The sequence below is a fragment of the Mixophyes fleayi genome, chromosome 4 (assembly GCF_038048845.1).
Source record: "Mixophyes fleayi isolate aMixFle1 chromosome 4, aMixFle1.hap1, whole genome shotgun sequence".
Lineage (NCBI taxonomy): Eukaryota > Metazoa > Chordata > Amphibia > Anura > Limnodynastidae > Mixophyes > Mixophyes fleayi.
The window spans coordinates 73,019,367-73,045,103 of record NC_134405.1 but is presented as its reverse complement, the minus strand read 5'-3'; the positions used below and the strand labels follow the sequence as shown (position 1 = coordinate 73,045,103).

Sequence of the window (25,737 nt, the reverse complement as noted above, 5' to 3'; positions counted from 1 at the left end):
GCTGCTGTCACTACCAACACTATGCTGTCAAATCTTTTCATGTGGAAGATCAAATTTATATTACAAAGACGCGGTCATAGAATGTATCCTAAAGAAAAGCTTGCAATGCTCAAGGTGTTTCACAATCGGAGAAGGAGAATGTTGGTAATTAGGAGGATTGACTGCTGGTTATAATCTCATTGCCAGCAGGGATGTATTCAGAGCTGATCCACACCTGGGAACTGTGGGTGAATACACTCTAAATTAGTGATTGCGCTTGCAACATGCTCATTTCCTCTCTATCCAATATTCACCTCCAATATAGTTACTTGGAAAGACAGGTGCCTGCTAAAGACTAAGTAGCCAAAAAAAAGTTACAAAGAAGAAAGTATAAGTAATTAACATAAAAGCATTTCAGTGCTACCCTACACATGTGCCTTGAGTGTCAGCTCCTTGTGATGTTGGACAAGTCACTTTTCCCACCTGTGTATAGAATGTTTATTGAGAATTAAGAAAAGTCCTTGGAAGTCACATGAGCAGCCAGTTGGTAATCTGGCATGGGTTAAAGACAGGGGATCAGGGCCTATTTTTTGGTATGTAAAATAGCCTAAACTGTATATCTTTCTAGTAAATTTTTAATAGACTGTCACTGTTTTAAATAACAAGTTAGTACATTACCTTGCTGTTTCCTTCCACTCCAGCTCATCGCCATCATGCTGCAGAGTGTCCATCTCTGTGAACAAGGTGGGATTTGGAGCATCGTCATCTTCTCCCAAAATGTATCGCAGGCGTTCAGCTGCCGGAGACACTAAGGATGATATGAACCCATCACTAGAGCATAAGTAATAGTGTTGTGTGGCTACTGTGCAAACTATACATGGATCCGCTTCAGAGGTATAATAAAGCACATGATTAGGGATGCACAAACTTTTCAAAACTGTTCCACAGAATATTCGCCTCATTCTGCATATGGGTGCGGTAGTTATTTCTGTGAAACTTGGCTTTAAGTGTTCCTTGCAGAATTCCTTTTATCATATCCTCATATAACCATGATATCTAGTATAAAAACCCAAAGTGCTGCTTTAGCCCATTTTATAAAATAAAACAAGCAGCAAGAAGACTCTATTCAGAATAGAGTCTGTATTGAAAACTTGCACAAAGAGTAATCAAAGAACACAATTTTATGTAAAATATTTTTAGTACTAGATAACTAGTATAGTAGCTAAATTCTAGTCAGAGTGTACCCATAACCTGCATATAGTGAAGGCAGCCATTTGTAGGTTGACCAAGACACACGAGAATGCAGCCAATGAAATGATATCATGGAGGCACAAGAATTCTGGTAGTACAAGCACCACCACAGTGGCGAGGTCAATGGAGAAGCCATCGCCAGCGAACCTTCCGGCCGTAGGGGGTTGCCTCCAGTGATAGCAACATTATCGCTGGTGGTAGCCTTTTGCTGTTATGAGCAAAAGGAAAATAAACGAGTGAAAACAATAGGGGCCTGATTCATTAAGGATCTTAACTTGAGAAACCTATTATTTCAGTCTCCTGGACAAAACCATGTTACAATGCAAGGGGTGCAAATTAGTATTCTGTTTTGCACATAAGTTAAATACTGACTGTTTATTCATGTAGCACACAAATACTTGATAGCTTATTTGTACACTGAAATTTAAAGTTGATATTTGTGTGCTACATGAAAAAACAGTCAGTATTTAACTTATGTGCAAAACAGAACACTAATTTGCACCCCTTGCATTGTAACATGGTTTTGTCCAGGAGACGGAAATAAGAAGTTTCTCAAGTTAAGATCCTTAATGAGTCAGGCCCTAGGGCTTATACACCCTTTAGTAAATCAGCCTCACAGTGATTTCAGAGAATAAGAAGATATAGTGAGAATAGAGAATTTATAATTATTAGTAATAAATAATATACAGATAATATACAGAATAAGAGGAATTGTACTCGGCATAGTTGTGTTACAGATACACAAACAGACTGAGGAAAAGAGTACGAGACAGACCTGTGAGAGTATGGAAATGACTACACAGTATTTTGGGTCCACTCTGTGTGAAGCTATGAGGGTATAAATGATCTTCCCGCCCTGTGAAAACAACCTGTGTATCTGAAATAATGAAATTCCTAATCTCAAGATTTAGTGCATTCTTTGAATTATCCAGATTGTGTGTTTCTTGCATTCTCCTTCCTCCTAGTGAGTTGCACAATATTGTTCCACTGTTCTGGACATGTAATGTGGGTAGTTCAAGCATAGGGAGAGCTGAGTGCTTGGCTGATCTGCTTGGGAGTGCAGAGTACTTCACTGTTCACTCTTGTAGTGCTCTGCCGTCCTCTTACCATCCTGTCATATTACTGGTATTAGTAAGTGCTATAAAACACTTGGCTTTAAGGAATCACATTGATTTGAAACTCCTTAGCCTAGTTACAGAACTTCCCAATACTCTAGGTTGTTCAAACGAAAATTTTTCCACTTAATTTTCTTCTCACAGTCTCAATGTATTGTATTTTCTATAAACATGTGGTAACTCAAAATAATATATTTAAATATAAGAGGGCCATCAATACTAAGGGCTAGATTTACTAAACTGCGGGTTTGAAAAAGTGGAGATGTTGCCTATAGCAGCCAATCAGATTCTAGCTGTCATTTATTTAGTGCACTCATCAAAATGATAGCTAGAATCTGATGTTGCTATAGGCAACATCTCCACTTTTTCAAACCCGCAGTTTAGTAAATATACCCCTAAGTGTGTGGAGTTAGATGGAGAAAATACAACTGTAGACTATCCAGTCAGTCTTTGCTCCCTCAAGTATTTCTCAATTCAAATGTGTGCATGCATAGACGTCTTATTTCACATAGTGATACATGTTCATGAGGCGAGGCAGCTAGCAACCAATCAGATCATTAGCGCTGTATGCAGGGATATCATTTGTCTAAAATAGTATACGCATAGAAATTATTACTTGCTGGAAATTTCTTTCAATTCACAAAGAATCAGTGACGTCATTGAGACACAAAGGGAATTAGTAAATGTTCTCAGGACAAATCATGTTACAATGCAAGGGGTGCAAATTAGTTTATTATTTTGCACATAAGTTAAATACTGGCTGTGTTTTCATCTAGCATCACAAATACTTGATAGCTTTATTTTTACTCTAAAATTTAAAGTTGATCAAGGACATCCCAACTATCTATCTGTCCCCACATTTTAAGTTTACCTCCCCCTCAAATGCAACATGGTTTTGCCCAGGTGCAAAGTTGCTCCTTTTCTATGCTTTGCTCTCCTTAATGACTCAGACCCAAAGTGTAGAGGTAGTACTTTTCTTTGCTTAACCAATACACTGGAGAATGCCCCTATCAATTAGGAACTAGTAGCAATACACAAAGCACCTCAACTATACAGGGTTAAATTCACAAGATGGCTGCCAGCCATTGTGTCTTAATTATATCATTCGTTCCTTGTAAATTGTTAGGCGGAATTCATACGAATATTGGTTCAGCCAATGAAGTGGCTGTGTCCAATGAGAGCAGCAGGGAAGGGCTGGCTAATGTTAGCCCGGTGGGTAAGACTCAATTCAGCAGTCTATTGGGAACATTTTAAAAGGGAAAAAAATGCAGGTGGCCCAGTGACCCAGCCCAATGTAGCCCACTATGGGACCTGCCCAGGGGGGCAGATGCCCCCTGCCCAACAGCCCAGCGTGCCCCTGGAGAGCAGAGCAATGGTTCAGCCCATAAAATGGCAGCCTCCACTGTGTGCCTGTGATAGGTGCACCTCAATGTGACATTCGCTGATTTTGTTTAATGTAAACTGATTTGCTCTCAGTAGGTGGCACTACCTCTGCATAAAAAACACAAGTAAATATACTTCCAGCAGGGGTCATGTTATTTCAAAGAACCATTAAGAACAAACACAACAGTCTCGTCTTTGTTTCTTTGGCTGGATTACTTAGAAATGCAGTTTTCACGCATTGTATGTCAAAAGTTAATCCCACATTATTTCTGTAGAAGAATTCCTCTTCGTTTTATACCTGCATTCTGTAGGGGTTTAATTACAGAGCAGTGAGAGAAAAAGCTAAATGTAATAATGTTAATTTGTATTTAAAGGAAGCTGAGATGACAGATATCTATCTGGTAAATAATCATGTGTTCACAGATCATTGATTGACATGGATAGTCTAGCATTGCTGCACCAATTATGCGTTTATAAAGGGGCCATCATTTGGACAGCATATAAAATAAAACATTTTATTGTAAGTCAGTAGAACAAAAAGAGAGAGACAATCAGCGTTCACGATTATCTGTCCTGTCTAATTCAGTTTTCTTGTTTTAAAAATGATGGTTTAAGTTAAATTGTTTTAGTGTGGAATTAATACTTATAATTGTAGTTACATACAGGGATGTGCAGTGTGCCAGTATCTTCATTAACTCCATTCAGGAGAACCCAGGATGTCTGTCACATTAATGTTAATGATGTCTATGTGGTCTGCGTTTTTATAAAATAATTCAATGTTTATAGATATCAGTTGGAAATTGATGGGAGAATTTGAATAATGTTCTTTGCTGAAATTTTTTCTGATTATTTAAATATTTACGAGAGATAATAAAACAAAAACACTAACTCTACAAACAAAAACAAATAGACATTTTTTATTTAGATATCCATTCAGAGCAAAAGAGCAACATAAGCAATATACGACAGTGTTGTATGGCTTCACGTGCTGGTTACATATATTGCACCAATATTGCTGGAGGAGAACGCCTGAATACTATGCAGACAATTATATAAGAGTGCTAAAAGCAAATGAATTTTCATTGGTTGGTCCTTGTACCTACTTGATACATAAAGGAACGGGAAAGGCACAGCTCATAAGAAACAGCTACGGCCCCTCCCCACTCGCCTAGCATTCACTGACCATTGTCCAATTTTGTTGTGTTTTACAAAATCCCCTGCAATAAAGTTTAGCTTATACAACACTAAAACAATGCTGAGGAGTCTATTTGCTAAAATTTGGCGATATGACTGATTTTCCAGATAGAACGTCACAATTAGCCGCAATCTATTAATAGAACATCCCCAGGGCGATACTGCGACCAGGGGAGGTAAGGGTAAAGATACTACTTTGCTGTGTCGGTCTCAAGGGATATGCACATGCGTGACCCGGCTAGCCACTTCACGCATGCACAGTGGAACTGACAGCTCAGGCTTTTTATAAAAATAAAATAAAAAAAATGAGTAAACAATAGACTAAATTAATACATATATATTATATAATATATAAATTGTCTATTTTGGATCACCAGTTGCTGGTCTAGCAGAGCTGATCATTGGCTACCTAATATGTGAGTGGCTTATATGCATTTATTAAATTCTACTATTTTTGATATTACACCTGTGATTTTGCTTCATTTTTGAGGCATCCGTTATCTATTGAATGTGGAAGGCGAGTGACCTGTCCATATTGGCCGTACAACCAGATAAACCTTAAAGAATATATCTCTGGTATGCATATTCACATTAGAGTGGCTGGTGTGAATTCTGATATTTATCTCCACATTAAAAAAACACTAGCTTATTTTCTGATGCAAGGGTTTCTTTATTGTTAGACCTCTTAGGTCTATATATCACTAAAATACTACACTATTGTGCGCCTTGTCCTCTCCCCCCTTTTTTCCATATATATATATATATATATATATATATATATATATATATATATATTTATTAATGATATTTAATAATGATCTGCAAAAGAAAAAAATGCTTTTTTTCATTCATTTTATTGAGAAAGGATTGTGGGAGTACTGGTAATGTTTGTTAAATAAGCTTTCCCATATTTTGTGATACCTGACAAATCTCACTTTTGGCGGGGGCTACTGCCTCCTATAACACTGCTATCATCCTCAGTGACAGAGGGTTACCCAGCAAGATAGCAGTGTTTTCACCAGAGAAAGAGCTTTTTGCCCTTTAATAAATAGACCGCTAAGAACTCTATCACATTTTATTTTCACTACAGAAAAGGAAAAGTGGTATAATTTCAAGAATATTATAAGGAACAGAAAAGTTTAGCGACACAGTGGGTTATTTCTAAACATTGGGGAGAGGTGCAAATCTGCACTAAAACCATAGCAACCAATCAGCAATTAGATTTTATCATTCTAGTGCAAGTTAGAAAGAACGCAAATGTCTGATTGGTTGGTTTGAATTTAACACAGATTTTCACTTATGAGTATTGTTAGTATATAACCATCAAAAGTCTGTCTGTGTGTGTATGTTATGGAATTTAGACTGCAAGCTCAAATGGGGCAGGGACTGATGTGAATGAGTTCTCTGTACAGCGCTGCGGAATCAGTGGCGCTATATAAATAAATGGTGATGATGATGATGATGATGATGATAAAAAGTGCCTCTGTAATTTAGAGTAGTCTGAAATTGTTTACTATTAAAAAAAAAATAATTTCAAATGTCATTAAATATTCTCCATAATGTGCTGTGTAATATGTAGGTGCTATATAAAACCTATTAATAATATATAATAACCAAAGTAAAAGAAATGTGAGCAATTGGTGATATTAAATAAACTAATCTTTGTTGAATGACCTGTGATGGATTTACCAAAAAACACGACATTCTTCGTCATAGAGAAACATTGGCAGAGTATCAAGCATGTATTTTAGTTATATTAAATTAATATAATTTATATCACACATTACAATGGTTTCTACAGCACAGAAAATAGAAATCCCAGTATGAATGGTGGAAATCACTGAGAGAACGTGCAGTGGTGCCTCATACCTCTGAGGTAATGAAGTGTTACCTCATGTAAAGATCCTGTGTCTTACCTGGAGGTGGTTCCTGCATGTTCTGCCCCCGTCCTCTTCTCTAGTGACTGAAGTTTCTTTGCTTCAGCTACACAGCTTAATGAGCAGATTACTGAGAATTTCAAGTGCTTTACCATGGACAGGGGCTTGCAGAGTGTGATGTCACAAAAACCTTTTTACAGCGTCCCGCTAGACGTACTGAAATCTGCTCACTATACATTGTGTGTGTAACTTATTAAAGGGTTGTCTACCTTGGACAGACCCTTCTTAATCAATCCTCCAGGTATCCCCTGTTGTTCTGTCATCACTAGAGCTCTTATTGCAGGAAGACTAAGGGCTAGATTTACTAAACTGCGTGTTTGAAAAAGTGGAGGTGTTGCCTATAGCAACCAATCAGATTCTAGCTGTCATCTTGTAGAATGTACTAAATAAATGACAGCTAGAATCTGATTGGTTGCTATAGGCAACACCTCCACTTTTTCAAACCCGCAGTTTAGTAAATCTAGCCCTAAGAGTCCTGTTTATCTAAGCTTTTCAATCCTGCAACAAAACTGCACTTTTCACAGGAACAAGGCAAATTTAAGTTTAGAAATAAGAAAATGTATTAATTCATTCATTTAAATTTAGGAACTACTAAAGGAGGACACAGACTGGTGTTCACTAACATAACAATCAATACTGCAGCCCTCATAGACCTCTATGGGGACAGCAAAATGGGTCCATTTAACAAGCAGCTTGTCCTTTATTGCTCAAAACATTTACGTGTGGCAGTATATGGTGGTAAGAAATGACAATTATTGAACAGATTTTGCAGAATGCATTAGGTCCCTTAGTCTTTCCATAGTGTTTCAATAGAACGCAATGAAGCGTTGGTTTGCAGAGGACTCAACACTACAGAGAAAACTTGCATAAATTCAAACCTAGCATTGGGGTCCAAAATGTTCAGTCTTGTTTAGTGGCACAACATTGTATTGTCGGGGACCAAAGCAAAATTTGCATAGGGGACAGGTGATGCCATTTTACCTCTACTTATTCTCTGCTCTCAATAAAGCAGAACGTGCTCCTTCTGAGCAGAAACGGTTCATTGCATGTGCCCAGTGTGTATGCACCGGACTGCTGTACAGTCAAAAGTTTTCAGAATGACACAAATATTGGTTTTCACAAAGTTTTTTGCTTCAGTGTTTTTAGACCTTTTTGTCAGATGTTGCTATGGTATACTGACTGATGGCCACCCATTCTTGCCTAATCAATGGACTTCAACTTGGAGTTTGTCAGAATTTGTGGGTTTTTGTTTGTTCACCTGCCTCTTGAGGATTGACCACAAGTTCTCAGTGGGATTAAGGTCTGGTGAGTTTCCTGGCCATGGACCCAAAATTTCCATATTTTGATCCTCGAGCAGCTTAGTCATCACTTTTGTCTTATGGCAAGGTGCTCCATCATGCTGGAAAAGGCATTGTTCATCACCAAACTGTTCTTGGATGGTTGGGAGAAGTTGCTCTTGGAGGATATTTTGGTACCATTCTTTATTCATGGCTGTGTTCTTAGGCAAAATTGTGAGTGAGCCCACTTCCTTGGCTGAGATGCAACCCCACACATGAATGGTCTCAGGATGCTTTACTTTTGGCATGACACAGTACTCATGGTAGCGTTCACCTTTCCTTCTCCAGACAAGCGGTTTTCCAGATGCCCCAAACAATCTAAAAGTGGATTAATCAGAGAAAATGACTTTACCCCAGTCCTCAGCAGTCCAATCCCTGTACCTTTTGCAGAATATCAGTCTATCCCTGATGTTTTTCCTGGAGAGAAGTGGCTTCTTTGCTGGCCTTCTTGACACCAGGCCATCCTCCAAAAGTCTTCACCTCACTGTGCATGCAGATGCACTCACACCTGTCGGCTGCCATTCCTGAGCAAGCTCTGCACTGGTGGTGCTCCGATCCCACAGCTGAATCAACTTTAGGAGACGTTCCTGACGCTTTCTGTATGTTCTTGGGCACCCTGAAGCATTCTTCACATCTATTGAACCTCTCTCCTTGAAGTTCTTGATGATCCGATAAATGGTTCATTTATTTGTAATCTTACTAGCAGCAGTATCCTTGCCTGTGAAGCCCTTTTTGTGCAAAGCAATGACGACTGTATGTGTTTCCTTGCAGGTAACCATGGCTAACAGAGGAAGAACAATGTTTTCAAGCACCACCTTCCTTTTAAAGCTTCCAGTCTGCTATTCTAACTCAATCAGCATGACAGAGTGATCTCCAGCCTTGTCCTCATCTACACTCTCACCTGTGTTAACGAGAGAATTTCTAACCTGATGTCAGCTGGTCCTTTTGTGGCAGGGCTGAAATGAAGTGGAAATGTTGTTTTTGGGATAAAGTTCATTGTCATGGCAAAGAGGGACTTTGAAATTAATAGCAATTCATCTGTTCACTCTTCATGACATTCTGGAGTATATGGAAATTGCGAGGCAGCAAACTTTGTGAAAAATAATATTTGTATCATTCTCAAAACTTTTGGCCATGACTGTATTACCAGAGAAGGACTATCCTCTGCTCTTGAAAGTGGGGCGATAGGATGTCAGGGATAGCGGGCGCCTTGAAGGTGGGGGCAAACCGGCGTTGCCAAACCGCCTTACCTCTGTGCCCCATAGCCATCACTACCCCTTATGGTGGCCTCTCTAATGAGCCCTTCTCACACAGAAGCTTAATTTTGGAAGACGGCCAGTTCTAAACAAATTTACAATTGTGTAATATTCTCTTAATTTCTTTATGATAGACTTCACAGTGCTCCGAGTTCCAAATAAAGTCTTCTTCTTATATCCATCCCCTGATCGGTTCATTTTATTAACCTTTTTATTTTGAAGGTTCTTTGATTCTCAAGATGAAGCTTTTGTATGAAATGCACTAAAGAACGATGAGGCCCTCTGTATTTATTTTAAACTCAATAGAAAGCCTTTAATTGTACACAGGTGTATCCCAATCAATTAATTATGTGACCTCTGGAGATAAATGAATCACAGTCTATTTAGGTGTATTCTTAGCAAAACGAGGTGAATACTGATGTAATCAATGTTTACTTGTGTCGTATTTGTAATGAAATAGAAAGAAAGACTTTATCTCAACAGCTCCCCGCAAACCACTGCTATTTAAAAGTTCACACTGTCCGACTTTCAAGCATTTCCAATCACATGACAGTGCATCGGACCACATTCATTTTTACAATGGGCTTTAAACAGCTTTCCTGGACTCACCAGTCAGCTGTTATCAAATGTCCCACTGACTGGTTGACGTTATCTCCTATTCACTGACTCGATGCTGGTGAGTTACAGGGGTGACTCCAGTATAATTAATAAATACCTTTTTTAATTTAATAGTACTAAATATTTTATGCTGATTAGTTGTAAGAATTCTAGAATAAATCTGCTGTTATTCCATAATGTAAAAACTAAACTGTGAAAAGGGAGTGAATACTTTGTATAACCACTGCACTTCCAGCTATAAATGGAGCAATGATGTGGTGCGCACGTATGAGATACTTGGTCAAATTAGAATTTCAGATATAGTGACGCTTATCTAACTAGTCTTTTATTATTCCCATCATGTCTATATGCGCATAATTGTACTGCATCACTTAGAAGCAGATCATTCAACAGCCTTAGTTTAGATACTCTCTAATGAGTTATTAAGCTGTTGAATTAAAAATACATGTTAAAAGTTAAAATTGTTACTGCATTCTAGAAATCAATTATCATCCGATCCAGTTCTCTGACAAACGGGGGCTGCAGATACTCATTTATTCAGCTTTATAAAAGTTTCAAAAGTGCCCCGTCACCTACTCACACTGGAGGCAGCTATTCTAATAGTCATTAGCATACAGTTTATGGATTCATAAGGAATTAGTGATCTAACTCACATATCAATTCACCAGGGACTAGTGAGCACTATCATCATCATCATCATCTATTTATATAGGGCCACTAATTCCGCACTATGTCTTATGTCTTAGGGATGTCACGACTTCCTATTGAATTGACAGCCTACATATTATTGGTTCAGCTCACAAAATGTCAGCCTCAGCCATATATAGGTCACAGGTACACTTTCCAAATAATGATACTTTCATCTAGTTAACAGAAAAGTTTAACAAGTAATAAAAAATAAACTATTAGTTATTTAACTGATCAGTGACTGCCACATTCAGAGGAATATTTATGAAACTGTGAAAACCCTATTGCCAGAGAAAACAGTAGTTTGCATTGGCCATACAATACCTCCCAACAGTCCTGATATCAGCGGGACGATCCCGAATTTAGGGCTCTGATGCCCCGCCTGGGGATATGTTTGTTCTGTGGTTGGGGAAGCGAGATAGCTAATGGGCAGCCAATCAAGATGCGGCCACCCCCCCCCTTCACTCTATTGGGTGCTGGTGTATTTTTTCGCTTTGCCCAATACATATAAGGACATACTGCTGGCGATGACATTGTGATTGAGGGCAATAATTCTGATGGGAATAGGTTTCCCTGGTAAACGTTTCCCTAGGTCTTTGCATGGGGAAGCCTATATAATAGTTATTGTAGCGGCTCTTGTTATGCTGCGATATCTCTTCTGTTATTGAAATTCCAGGATGGAGATAACAAAACAAAACCATAAAAAGCGCTTTATTGTTTTAATATTTTTTCAATAAATGTGGTCAATTTTTAAAATCTATTTTTTTTTTAACAAGTTGAACTGTAGCCCAAACCTGGACTTTCAGTTCCACCTCGCATACGCGGGCTGGCAAACTGACTCTCGCACGTACAGATTCTGCGGCCCGTGAAGGTGTAAGTTAAATCTTACTAATCTGGGTCGATATCACTGGGGAAAGTAAAAATTTCTGAGCTGCGTTGGCGATATTTATTTTGCAAAATTGCATCAACAAGCGAGGATTTTAATGGCTGCAATTGGGGACATTTTTATAAAAGTGCCCCTCACATATTTGCATTCCTTTTATTTTATGTTTAAAGAGCATCTAAAAGTTTGATCATTTTAATAAATTTCCCCCTTTTGTCTCTGTAGGAATGTTTTCATGGCACACTAGAGGACAATTTTAGTACTCATTGAAATTATTTTCAATGTCTGATTTTAAACTTCTAAAATTACCAAATGAAACAACCAAACTGATGCTTTACCTTTACAGATGAGAGCAAAAGGCAGCAAGCAGCTCACCGCCAAGAAATATACGGCCAATCTGAACTGTTTGTGCCCATTTTTCTGCCTGTGAGCTTGGGGTCAGAATTGCCTACATATGCAAGTAACGTCTGACATATGATGTGTAAGGCTGGCAACACACCTGCCAATAATTTATCAGCAGCAGAATCCATGTACAGTTTGTTGCCACATATAGGCAGCGTCAGACTGGCACGCCGGGGTGCTGGGGTATTCCAGGTGGGCTCTGATGCTTGATGAGGTGAGCAGCTAGTGTTGTTTTTAAAAATGTTTTATGCAGGATGGGGGAGAGGGGCGATCGTGCGAGGGGGGGGGGTTATCAAAGGCATTGGTAGTCAGTGGATAGCAACAAGCATCCAGTCCCTAGGCTGTATGGGCTCCCACAGTGCTGTGCGGAAGACAGGAAGTGTCTGCCTGATCTGCGGAGCCCAGAGCAGCTACATGTAAGTGAGCATGGGGGGTCTTCTTAATCTAAGATATAGGGATGGAGAGGGGGGAGGGGCTGCCTATACTAAGATATAGGAATGGAGGGGGGGCTGCCTATACTAAGATATAGGAATGGAGGGGGGGCTGCCTATACTAAGATATAGGAATGGAGGGGGGGCTGCCTATACTAAGCTGTAGGGATGGAGGGAGGGGGAGGGGCTGCCTATACTAAGCTATAGGGATGGAGGGAGGGGAGGGGCTGAATATACTAAGCTATAGGGATGGAGGGAGGGGCTGCCTATCCTGAACTATAGGGAGGGGGGTGTGGGGGCTGCCTATACTAAATTATAGGGGGGGCTACCTATGCTAAACTATAAGGAGGAGGGTTATAATGTGTGAGGGAATGGGGGGTGGCTGTCTTAATAGTACATGGGTGGAAGGTAGGCTATTAATTTAATAGTGGAGTTTAGGTGAGGGCTAATTATTTAATGGATACTATTTTATTTGTGGGGTGATAGTGGGGTAATTTATTTTATTTGTGAGGCCATTTAATTTATTGGTCGGGCCTATTAAATTAAGCTGTGGTGACGGGACCTTTAATTTAATGCTGGTTTAGGTTTAGGTCTATTATCGAATGTGGGGCTGAGTTTGGGGAGGATGGTTGTGGGAAATGATAATATTAAGCGTAAATGTTATTAATTTATTGCTGAGGCTGTTTAGAGGAGAGTATTAGGTTTATTTATTAAATAAGAATTGTATTAATTTAATGTTCGGGTTATTTGGAGAGAAATAGATCTATTTATCAAATGTGAGTACTAATATTTTAATGTTGGGGCTAGAGGGAGGCCTAATTATTAAATGTGTGCGCTATTGACTTAATGCCGTGGATGTTTGGAGTGTTCTAAATTTTATCTACCCATTTTTTTCCCAATAGGGCCCCCAAGGATCCAGACAAGCAGCAACTGATCTAAAGAAACCAGCTGCCACATGTGGTGAAAGTGACAACACAGGTAGGAGAGAGCAGGCAAGTCTGCCAACTGTCCTGAATCTGGTGGGGCAGTCCCAAATTTGGGTGACAGGCTTAGTCAGGATTTGGTCCGACTACAAGGACAGCTGGGAGGTATCTCCTACTTCACACTATACTGCTTGTGAAGGCAGAGCTGCGTGCATCTAACAGCAGTGCACACAGTTTTGCCTGTGTATTTGTCTAAAATTTATCTAAAATGATAACCCCTGTCTAAAATGCACCAGGCCCCCCAACACCCCCTTAGCAGCGGTACATGGTATTAGGTGGGCCCCAGTCATTGGTTTCCCCGGTGCGCCCTCCATGCCCCAGTCCGACACTGAATATATAGGTGACCAAATTGGGTGAGGTCTGGCAGTGCTGTAACCTGCAGAGCGATTGTAGCGGAAGGACAATAAATGACATCTACTGCCAGCACTACAACATGTACAGCTGACAACCTTGAGGTAAGTGTGTTTTTGAGAATGTGTTGACCACAATAATGAAAATTAGTTGGTAAAAAGAAATAGTGTTACGGTGGTCGCAAAACGTAAAAATAATGCATTGCTGCCCATATGCAGAGCCGTTCGCATCTCGAGAGGCGTCTGCCTCCGCATCAGCATCGCATGCGTCTGGTTTATGACAAGTCATCATCATCTGCGAGTATGTGCATCTGCCTTAGAGCAGATACAAAGACAGTACTCCTAAAAGGTGTATATCTGTGTTTCTGAAGATCAGCATGAGCCTCAATTGCGTAAACAATCCTTTACTGTCCTCGGCTAGCATTAGCTTCCCTCCCCCGTACTGCCTCTCCAGGCGCAGGAGGACATAAGTGCCAGAATTACGCAAGTCTGCAGAGGGGCAAGTGTGTGCTCCCAGTATCTGGGCACAGAGCGATTTCACACAAGTTACATTACACAAACTGGTGTATGTCCCACTCTGCATTAAACCCTTAGGGCTAGATTTACTAAGCTGCGGGTTTGAAAAAGTGGGGATGTTGCCTATAGCAACCAGTCAGATTTTAGCTTTCATTTATTTAGTACCTTCTACAAAATGACAGCTAGAATCTGATTGGTTGCTATAGGCAACATCCCAACTTTTTCAAACCCGCAGCTTAGTAAATCTAGCCCTTAGTCTCAAACTACTTTGTCATTATGTAAACAAGCTGCACTTTGTGATCCAAACCCACTTGTTATTTACAGCAAAACAATTTAACTACAAAAAAAGTGTCTGTTGCAGTTTCGTTGTTGCAACATTTCATTCTCTTGCAATCAAGCACTTAGAATCCCCCGGGAACAGTATGTGAGACCATTGTTTGAGAATTATAGTTGGTTGGATTCATCTGTAGATACCATATATACATTTCATAGCATTGTTTTAGTTCATTGTATTTGCTATTATTCCTGGATTTAGTCACTTACTGGTTCTGCTGATGTTATAAGACTCATTGTCATAGTTGAGCCTTCCTCCTTCATCTGTATCTGAGTGCTCATCTCGGCCATAAGGCTTCTCATTTTCACTGCTCCTGTCTCGACTGGATAAAGACCTCCTCCGTCGCCTCTTTCTTCTGTAACTCCTGGGAGCTGGCACCCCGATATAGATAGAGTGATAGTCTGGAGGAAGATACGACAGACAGAATGTTAGTCAGCATCAATAGGCATCAATATCATTTCCTACTAACCAAACACCCCTCTCTGTTCACATACCCTCATCCTCATATCTCTTCCTGGAAGTCATAGTGTCATCATCCATCGCACCCTAAATTGCTGAGAGTAAAAGCACAGGAGGATAAAACATGATGTAATTACTTTGAAAATAACTTTTGTGCTATGTAATAATAGTCAATCCATTCTTATAATATCACACTGTGGCTATTATGCTATGATTGAGAGTATTTATGTACCGGTCACAAAATTATATGGCTTACCCAACACTAGCATTACATTTCTATGTGTGTTATGTGCACATTCAAATACAAATATTGAATTTAGTAAGCATGGGTGTGATACATATGATCAACAGTTACATGATCAACATTTATATGGTTGACACCAGTGGTCGAAATGGAAATTTAGAAATGGCGGTATGGAAAATGTAATGGGAATGTAAGTGAATGGAATTTGATAGTTTTACAATGACCGTAGTAGGAGAAGTGGTGGTATGGCATACCACCGTATACATCCTCACTTTCAACACTGGTTGACACCATAATATAGACAGGGTTGAAAAGTTGACTATAGTAATATCAACAGTATTATTAGGTCAACAACTGAAATGTAGACAGTACTATTAGGTCAACAACTGAAATGTAGACACTATTATTAGGTTGACAATTGAAATGTAGACAGTATTAATAGGTCGAAAATAATATCTGTAACCCTAACTCTAACCCTAACACTAACCCTGTCCCTAATCCTAATCCAATCCTTAACACTAACTATATATTACTGTAAACATTAGAATTGTCTACCTAATAATACTGTCTACATTTGCATTATCCACCAAATAATACTGTTGACATTTGAATTCTCTACCTAATAATACTGTCAACATATGAATTACCCACCTAAAAATACTGTCTACTTGACTGAATAATACTGTTGACATACGAATTGTCCCCTTAATAATACTGTAGACCAATGGTGGCCAACCTATGGCTATAGAGCCACATGCGATTCTTTGAGCTTTGAAATGTGGCTCCTGGCCGAGAGCATCAATGAAGTACAGTGTTACAGGTGCTGGCAGGGGCAGTTTGGAAAACATTCAGCTGCTCGACTGACTGAGAGCAGCCACTTCTTGTGACCTACTTGATTAGTATGTTTGGAGCATGAGGGAGGTCTGATGGCATGTATGGGGAATTTGGGTAGATCCAATGGCATGTGAGGAGGCTGATGGGCATGTAAGGGGCATGTGGGGAGGTTATGGCACGTAAGTGGCATATGGAGAGGTCTGTAGGCATGTATGAGGAATGTGGGTAGATGTGATGGCAGGTGGAGAGGATGATATGCATGATAGGGACATGTGGGGATCTCTCATTGCATGCGGGGAGGCTGATGGGCATGTGGGGATGTCCGATGGCATGTAAGGAGAATGTGAGGTGGTCTGATGGCATGTAAGGAGCATGTGGTGAAAATCTGGTGGCAGGTGGGGAGGTCTGATTTGGTTATGGAGAGATATCATGACATGTGGTGAGGTCTATTGGCATTTAAGGGGCATGTGGTAAGATCTGGTGGCATGTGGGGAGGCTGATGGCCATGTAAGGGGCATGTGGGATGGTCTGATGGCAATTGTGGATGTCTGATGGCATGTGGAGAGGTCTGATGAGCATGTGGGCATATCTGACAAGCATTTCTGGGGCATGTGGGTAGATTTGATGGCATGTGGAGAGGTCGATGTGCATGTGAAGAGGTCAGAGGGGCACGTTAAGAGGTCTGAGGGATTGTGAATGCAGTATTAGTGTGAGCTACACAGCAGCGAGATAAGTGCCGTGCAGTGCATAGTTTTGCTGAGTTGACTATTATTTTGAACTTTATGGCAATGTGTTGGATATTTTCTTTTTCACTTAGCAAAATATTGTAAATTATGTTATATTTTCAATGTATGTGCATATGGTATGTATCAGCATGTTTATACTGGGTATATGCATACATATATATAAGAGGTAAAGTTGGCTTTTTGCATTACCTATAAAGTCATGGCCAATAGTTTTGAAAATGACACAAAAATTGTTTTTTACAAAGTTTGCTGCTTCAGTGTTTTTAGAAATTTTTGTCAGAAGTTGCTATGGTATACTGAAGTTATATTATAAGCATTTCATAACTGTCAAAGGCTTTTATTGACAATTACATTACGTTTATGAAAAGAGTCAATATTTGCAGTGTTGACCCTTCTTTTTGAAGACCTCTGCAATTTGCCCTGGCATGCTGTTAATCAACTTCTGGGCCACATACTGACTAATGGCTGCCCATTCTTGCCTAATCAATGCTTGGAGTTTGTTGGAATTTGTGGGTTTTTGTTTGTCTACCTGCCTCTTGAGGATTGATCACAAGTTCTCAACGGGATTAAGGTCTGGGGAGTTTCCTGGCCATGGACCCAAAAGTTTGATGTTTGATTCCCGAGCCACTCAGTTATCACTTTTTGTCTAAGAACACAGCCATGAATAAAGAATGGTACCAAATAATCCTCCAAGAGCAACTTCTTCCAACCATCCAAGAACAGTTTGGTGACAAACAATGCCTTTTCCAGCATGACGGACTATCTTGCCATAAGACAAATGTGATAACTAAGTGACTGCAAACTTTGTGAAAACCAATATTTGTGTCATTCTCAAAACTTTTGGCCATGACTGTAGATAATTTTTGGCTCTTGGTCTCTGACTGGTTGGCCACTCCTGCTGTAGACATTTCAATTGTTGACCTAATGTTGTTGACTTTTTGAATGTCAACCAAATGACAGTCTAGTCATCGACCGTATACTGTAAGCATAAGCATTTACTGGAAAGCTGAATCAAATTGTAACTAAATTGTAATTTTTTTTGTCTGAACATGACATGTAAATGAAGTAATGTTTAGGAGGTAATAACACTGGTCACAGACATTGGTTTGGTTGATTCTGGAAAAATGACTCACGCAGAGGTGTGCCTGGATGTTCTGCCCAAAGGAACTGAAGGAGCGCTCATCTCATCTCTTATATAAAGTACCACAAACATTTCTATATATCAACATCATAAGTGGGATTCAGTTAATATAATGGCTTTACTTCAATTGTAATCCAAAAGATGTATGGGTAATATTGTATAGCCTGAGAAAACTTCAAAGTCGCAGAGTGGTCAATGGAACTCTTGGTCATCCAGGGCACAGTCATTCAGATATGGGCGCTCATAGTGAGACGCTGCGCCAGCTTTTATGTTTTTTTTCCTCCAATTGGATTACAAAGACCGAAGAATTGCCAACTGGATTGTGATTTAGCAAGAACTACAAAAGATATTATTTTATAATACAATAAAGTGGTGAATACAATAAAGTGGGTTTGGGAGTGCTTGATTTTAAAATGTGTCTGTGTGTTTTATTTACTTTATACACTTTTGGCTAAGGAGCAGGGGACCTTAGGGAGCCTGGTGCATTATAATAGGAGCACTGAGGTGGCAAAGATCAGGGGTGCCGTGAGGGGGGGGGGGGCACCCGGCCTCTCTAGGGGCCCTGGCTTGTTTGTGTAGTCGGAAGAGTCACCAACCTGGTATGGCCACACTATCTTCAGCGGCTATGAATGTGGCTCCAAAAAGTTGCTGTGCTGAGGCCCATTGTTCCTCTTGGTGGCCCTCGCAAAGATAACACTACAGAGTTCCACTTTTTTTCCTTACAGTCCAGAGGGCTAGGAGGAGCGCTCTTCAACACAGGGCTGGTACTCTATGGGCAGAGGGGCACACTGATTTGTTTACTACTTACTTACACAGTAGTAGTACCACACTGGGCAGCCTGGGGCTGGTTTCACTATAAAACGCTGTCCCATGCTTTGCTTCCCCTGTTATAGTGGTAACCGACCCAGGCTGCCTAGCGGTGGGGCTGACTGAGGATTTGGAGTGTGCCTGGGCACACTGCTGCTAATTATTCATTTATTCAGATTTGGTTCTGGGCAATTTTTTTTAATAATAAAGGTGATTTTAGGGTTTTTAATATAATATATATATACACATACAGGAATGCGAAGAGAAATTCAGGGGCCCAGTAGAACAACTTCATGGAGCCTCCCCTTATAGTTGAGTATGTAAAAAATTTTACGCCGACGCTCAACTGGGGACTGGGTGTGTTCATATAATTGGGGGCATGGCTATGCATCATTGGGGCGTAGCTAGCAGGTGAAAAGTGCTAGGCCACCCTCCTACAGAAAGAAACCTGCATTGTTATGCACTCCTGACTTTCAGGACATCTAGCACCATAGTGTAGTATATAAAGAATGCAGTGTGTATATGAAGAGTTAACAATCTTGGACTGCCCCTTATATTGGGTAGAACACTCACCAGAAATTGGGATTGTCCCACTAGAATCACAACATTTCTCAGACTGTCCTGCTCTCTCCCACCTGTTCTTATCACTTTCAGCACCTGTGGCTGCTGGTTTTTTAGTTGTGGCTTGTCTGGACCCTGGAATGTTGGGGGCCCTAAAAAATGTGTATATTTAGAAAATTACAACCAGCCCAGGCATTAAATCAATAGCACCCACGAGTAATAATTAAGCCTTCCTCCAGTTCCAACATTAAAATATTAGCATTCCCATTTAATAAATAAACCTATTACCCTCCCTGCAAACAGTCCCAGCAATATATTAATAGTATTTACATTTCAAAAATATACCTATTTCCCGTAACCATCACTGCCATTAAATAATTCATAGTCACATTTAATAGAGAGACCTCATTCTCCCCAAACTCACCCCCACATTCAATAACCCCCAAACCACCCCATCTAAAATTAAATCTCCACTATTAAATTTTCCCACCACCGCCCCACAAACAAAATAGCACCCATTAATTAGCCACCACCTACCTTATACACACTACATTGCCCCAAGGCCCCTGTGCCATCACACACACATTTCTGTGACCCTTCATCACCACTCTGTGCCTCCTTATGATCATACTGTGCCTCTTCATCACAACCACGCTGTGCCCCCTATGATCACACTGGGCCCTCCATTCTACTTTCCCCCCTTCACCTGGTCCCCCTTCATCACACTGCGCCATGCTGCTCCCCCTTTCATCACTCTGTGCCATGATGCTCCCCCCCTCTCCTTCATCACTATGCCATGCTGCTTCCCCTCCTTCATCACACTGTGCTTTTCTCTCCTCCCTTTTCATTTACACTGTGCCTTCTCCCCCCCTTTTTCATCACACTGTGCCTTCCGATCCCCTTTTTCATCATACTGTGCCTTTCTCCCCCCTTTTTCATCACACTGTGCCTTCCGCCCCTCTTCTTCATTGCACTGTGTCTTTCTCTCCCTACTCCTTCATCACACTGTGCCTTTCCCCCTCCCTTTTTCATAACACTGTGCATAACCCCCCTTTATATCACACTGTGCCTTTCTCTCCCCACTCCTTCTTCATCATACTGTGCCTTTCTCTCCCCCCTCCTTCATCACACTGTGCCTCTCTCCCCCCATTTTTCTTTACACTGTGCCGCCTCTTTTTCATCTCACTGTGCCCACTCCACCCCCCTTTTTCATCACTCTGTGCCCTCCCCCCCTTTTTCATCACACTGTGCCTTTCACTCCCCTCTCCTTCATCACACTGTGCCCCGCCCCCTTTTTCATAACACTGTGCACCCCCCCTTTTTCATCACACTGGGCCTCCCCCCCTTTTTCATCACACTGTGCCTCCCCCATTTTTCATCACACTGTGCCCCCCTTTTTCATCACACTGTGCCTTCTCCCCCCCTTCTTCACACTGTGCTTTTCCCCCCTTCTTCATCACACTGTGCCTCCCCTCCTTTTTCCTCGCACTGTCACCCCCTTCTTCATCACACTGTGCCCCCCTTTTTCATCACACTGTGTCCCCCCTTTTTCAACAAAATGTGCTTTTCTGCTTTCTTCCCCTTGCCTCTGTTCCTTTACTTGCCTTTGTATTAACTTCTTTCATCTCTTTTCTTCCCTTCTGTCTTCTTGCTTCCTGCCGCATCCTCTCTGCACCGATCCTCACTGAATGTCGGGCATGAGGAGGGAGGAGGGAAGAGGGATGCCGGTGCCGCGATCATGCCAGTATATGGATTTTCTTTCAACTACAGTGCTCTCCCCACCAACGGACGGGGTAGAGCTGCCCCCTCCCCCCCCCCCCCCTCTTGCAAAAAAAAAAAAAGACAAAAGAAAAAGGAAGGTAGGTTAAAAAAACAAACAAAACTTTGGCAGTGAGGGACCGGGCCGGGCCCCCTGGCATGTCTAGGCCTAGGTAATTAGTGCCTGCCTCCACCCCCCTCTCGCTTTGTGCTCGCTCTTTGCTCTCTGCGGTCGCTGTAACATGGACAGGAGAAGATCTGGATGGCAACAAAGCTAAAGATGTATGGCGTAAAGCATTATCACACACAAATTCGCCAGAGAGACAGCGGCCTCCGGTTGCCTCATTGTAGGCACACTCCTGACTCTATGTTATTTATTTTCATGTTTAATTTTCTAATATTATTAACATATTTATTGCAGTAAGGTTCCTGGTCAGACATTTTTTATGACTGCAGCCATCAATTGTAGTGAGTTCATTTGCTTATAGATGCAAGGCGTGAAGCCTAGCTAACAAGCGTATGATTTGGAGGTAACTAGTTTTTACTTGTAAGGGCTTGTTTGAGTCAAGATTTTTTTTTTTAAAAGAACATTATCTTCCCATGTAATTTATTCTCCTTTAATTGAGCAGTAAGGCTCACTGAAAAAAAATTAACATTCGGAAAAAGTACTTTATTTGCCTTTGTGAACATGGATTGGTGTATATTTTAAAATAATTTCCAGCATGATTTCAATATGTATGATGTGGACTGGAGTCTGCCAATTGTTAAATAAGTCAGAAGTAGTATCATTCTGGAACGCTTGCGTGGGGCATCTGTCAAGCATTTATTTAGGGAACCTAAAACAGGACAGTACCAAAAACAAAGATTTTAGATTTTACAAAGGCTGACTTTAGTCAAATGAGAAATCATTTACATGAATTTCTGATGAGATGGGAATTGATAGGTGCACTACCAGAACAGTGGAATAAGCTAAAAAAACGCATTATCAAATGCGATAGAGCTCTGTGCCAGATACAGTAGTAAAAGCAAAAGGAAGAGAAATCCATTATCGTTCTCCAAGGAAGTGGAAGTTATTATAAGTGCTATGAAAACTGCATTCAAAAATATAGACAGACCCAATAATAGGAGGGGAATAAAGCATATAAAGTGAGTTTAAAAGAGAACACGCAATAAAATGTACTAAGGTGCAAACAGAGCAAACATTTCACTGTCAGTTAAACAGGGTGATGTTCCTTATACACATTAGTGACAAGAAAATATAAACACATGGAGGAACAGCGCAGCTAAAATCTGAAATGGGTGGATATGTCGATGGGGACAAAGAAATTGCAAACTGCCCATATAACTTTTGCTCTATATTTACTGTTGAAAAGGGGTCATCTGTACTAGAGGGAAGATTTACCCTGCTGTACTGTAGGCACAAATATATTTACTAAAGTGGTGTCACTTGGACTCCCAAAATTAAAAGTTGATCAATGGGTTCAGAAGGTACATGTCCAGGAGTATTGACAGAACTAAGAGAAATGATTGAGACTAGTTAACCACACTTTCTAACCAATTACTCCTTATTGCGAGCAATGGGTGAAGGCATGCAGCACCACAGCTTACCGCTCCTCCCTGCCACTAGGTTGCTTAGGGCACTTCCAAGTGGAGGGCAGAGCAAGTAGGTTTAGTTGTCATCACATGATCGTTTAGCGTTGAATTGATTGGGGGGCATTATTCTGAAAGGCTGCCTGCATATAGATAGGTGCAGGGATCTGTGCCTGTCCCTGCCCATTATAGGTGCAGTGTATCTTGTCTTTGTGAGTTCCTGCTGTTCCTGGCTTTTATTGAACTATTTTGTCTTCGGATGCCCTGATCTCTTCCTGGATGCTGGACTTAATGCTTTTGCTTGCCAATTGCCCTGATCTTTGACCATTCTTGTCTGCCCTCTGCGCTGACTACAGCTGGGACACTGATCTTGCTTGTTGCCAACCCCGATCTCTGTCTGGTCCCTGTTGTCGCCAATCTTTGGACAAGTGAGTACCTATAGTGGTGCTGTGTGCATAAATACTTGGGCATATTTTGTCTACCTACATCTGATTAGCATCATATAATAAATCTCTACTACTGCATGTATAAGACATGGGAGCAAACAAGCATGTAGGGCTCTATGGGTAGGGGACTGCTAATGGTAAAGTCCACATTTAGTCTGGTTCAAGAGTCTATTCTGGAAATCTGGTGTCTGGCATCACATTATACATGGAGACTGTCCAAGTGTTGGTCAAACATCTTGAGCTTTGTACCTGGATAATACAGGACAAGAGTTCTACAAGTTGCTGCTGCTGCTGCTGTTACAACAGAACCTAAATTGAATTTCCTCAGCTGTTTTTCTGGTGATCGTACATCTTTTAGGAACTTTCATAATAGTCGTAAGCTGTATTTCAAGTTTATACTTCATTCATCTGGGTAGGAAAAAAAAGTCAGCACTATTATTTTACGACTTCAAGAGGATCCACAATCCTCAATTTTTGGTCTTTAGCCACCGAGTACTGTCCATCAGTGGATGCTCACTTTAAAGCCTTGCGTCTCTTTTAATATAATCTAGACTGAGTCACCTCAAGCTGAGACCCATTGTCATTCTCTCCGACAGGGTCGTTGGCACATGGAGGAGATGTCTTCCCTGGGCTACAGATTGCAACTTGGCATGCAGATGGCAGTAAGAGATTGTTGCACTTTAGATAAGCTTCGTGCCAACCTCCCATATAAACATTTTCTCACTAATATAAAACCTTTAGAAGTTTCTGAAAGCAGTGGTAGATTACAGATTACAGAATAGTACAGAGGATTGTCCATACACAAAGGAAGGGGTTGTTTAGAAGATCTACTGGAACACCGTCTCATTTCAGCTGCTGGACCCAGAGAGATCAACTGTCTTTGCTGTTGCCATCACTTACTCCTTTGGTGGTCTTCACAACCTCCTTGGTGCCATCAGCTGCCAACAAAACAGCTTCAAACATGGGGAATAAGCGCCCTGGCCTATATATATATATATATATATATATATATATATATATATATAAAAGGGGACATATCTATTTAGACTTGGCAGATAACCATAAGGGGGCAGCAAAAAAGTCAAAGCCTTGCCCAGAACCGGAATAGAGGAAGCTTTTGCTTAATATAGCTGGTGAAGGACAGTCATGGTTCATATTTCATGTCTCCACCTTCCACTGTCTCTCCCAACAGTAGCGCACCAGCATTGCCTGCACTAAATACCAGTCACCGATGATATATTTTAAATTGGTGGCTGATAATGCTTCTGCCTAACGATAACCACACAAACTTTTGCCACTACAAATGTAATAATTAATAATAATACCTGGAATGACCCAGTGTTGCGCAGTCAATTTAGATTAGGTTTGTCTGAACAGTTGAATATTTTCTTGGTCCAGTATCCTGTTCCTGAGACCCTAAATAATTGAATGCAATTCTCAATCAAAATTAGCTGGCACAATAAGGAAAGAAGACACATGGATTTCATACATCTTTCACTTCTGCTAGTTTTCCTAGTATGGATACTGATCAACCAGAACCCATGCAAATTGGAACCTCAAGGTTGCCTATCAAGATTAAACAGAGAATTGAGCTTTGGGCTTGTGTCCAAGGGTACTGAGAGGGGGTGGGGTGGTGGTGGATTATGACCCTATCAGAGCCACATTAAAGGTTGGGCAAAGTGACTACATGGACCTATTGCTTCATATGAGCCTGTGCGGTAACAACCTTCCTAGGTGTTTGAGCAGGTCTGGATGAAGCGCCAGGAATTATTTTTTACTTTTCTTTCACTCAAAGCCTGAATATACATACTATTATTTTAGATTCTTATGCTAGTATTTGTGGGTTAGAATGCTAGTCTGTTTTTTTCAGGGGTAACTCATTGCAAGACATATAATGTGACTTCATTATGAAAATGATGGCACTATGTAGCAGTTTACAGATGCTCATGGACAAACAGGTAATTTCTCTTGTACCTACTGCTCAGAGAGACACCGACTTCTACCCCAAACTCTTTGTTGTAGAGAAACAGTCAGGAGACTTTCAAAGAGTTCTCGATCTGAGCAGACTCAATCAAATAGTGTATGGAAGACATTTCTGCATTGAGTCTGTAAAATATATTGTCAACACAATAGAAAAAGGAGATTTCTTTACACCAATAGATTTACAAGATGCTTACATTGCATCGCAGCACCATCAGTTTCTCAGTTTACCTGCCTGCCATTTGGCTTCTCAACATCTTTGAGATCCTCTACCAAGGTACTACTGGCGTTTAGTGTTGCTCTCGTGAAGCACAGAACTGCTGTCTAGCTTTATATGAACAGTTCTCTGGTAATAGAGAAATCAGAACACAGTGCCTGAATCAAACCATTCACACAAGTAATCACTTTTCTACAAGAACATGGTTGGATCATGAATACAGTTAAGAGTCACTTGGTACCTTCATCATCATCAGCTATTTATATAGCGCTACTAATTCCGCAGCGCTGTACAGAGC

General features: G+C 40.7%; 1 protein-coding gene across 4 annotated transcripts in view; it reads right to left on the bottom strand.

Annotated features, from left to right (window-relative positions):
* Window positions 1-25,737, bottom strand: part of SLC4A5 (solute carrier family 4 member 5) — an 85,054-nt gene that overhangs the window by 47,373 nt on the left and 11,944 nt on the right. For 3 of the 4 annotated variants that reach the window (XM_075207450.1, XM_075207449.1, XM_075207452.1), the window contains exons 2-4: window positions 15,151-15,210; window positions 14,866-15,057; window positions 658-787 (exon numbers count right to left, since the gene is read on the bottom strand). In XM_075207450.1, coding sequence (XP_075063551.1) covers window positions 658-787; window positions 14,866-15,057; window positions 15,151-15,196 — 368 coding nt within the window. In that variant the 5' untranslated portion in view covers window positions 15,197-15,210. Of the gene's footprint in view, window positions 1-657; window positions 788-6,838; window positions 6,908-14,865; window positions 15,058-15,150; window positions 15,211-25,737 lie in introns of those variants that run through there. The other variant, XM_075207453.1, reaches the window with a different exon arrangement.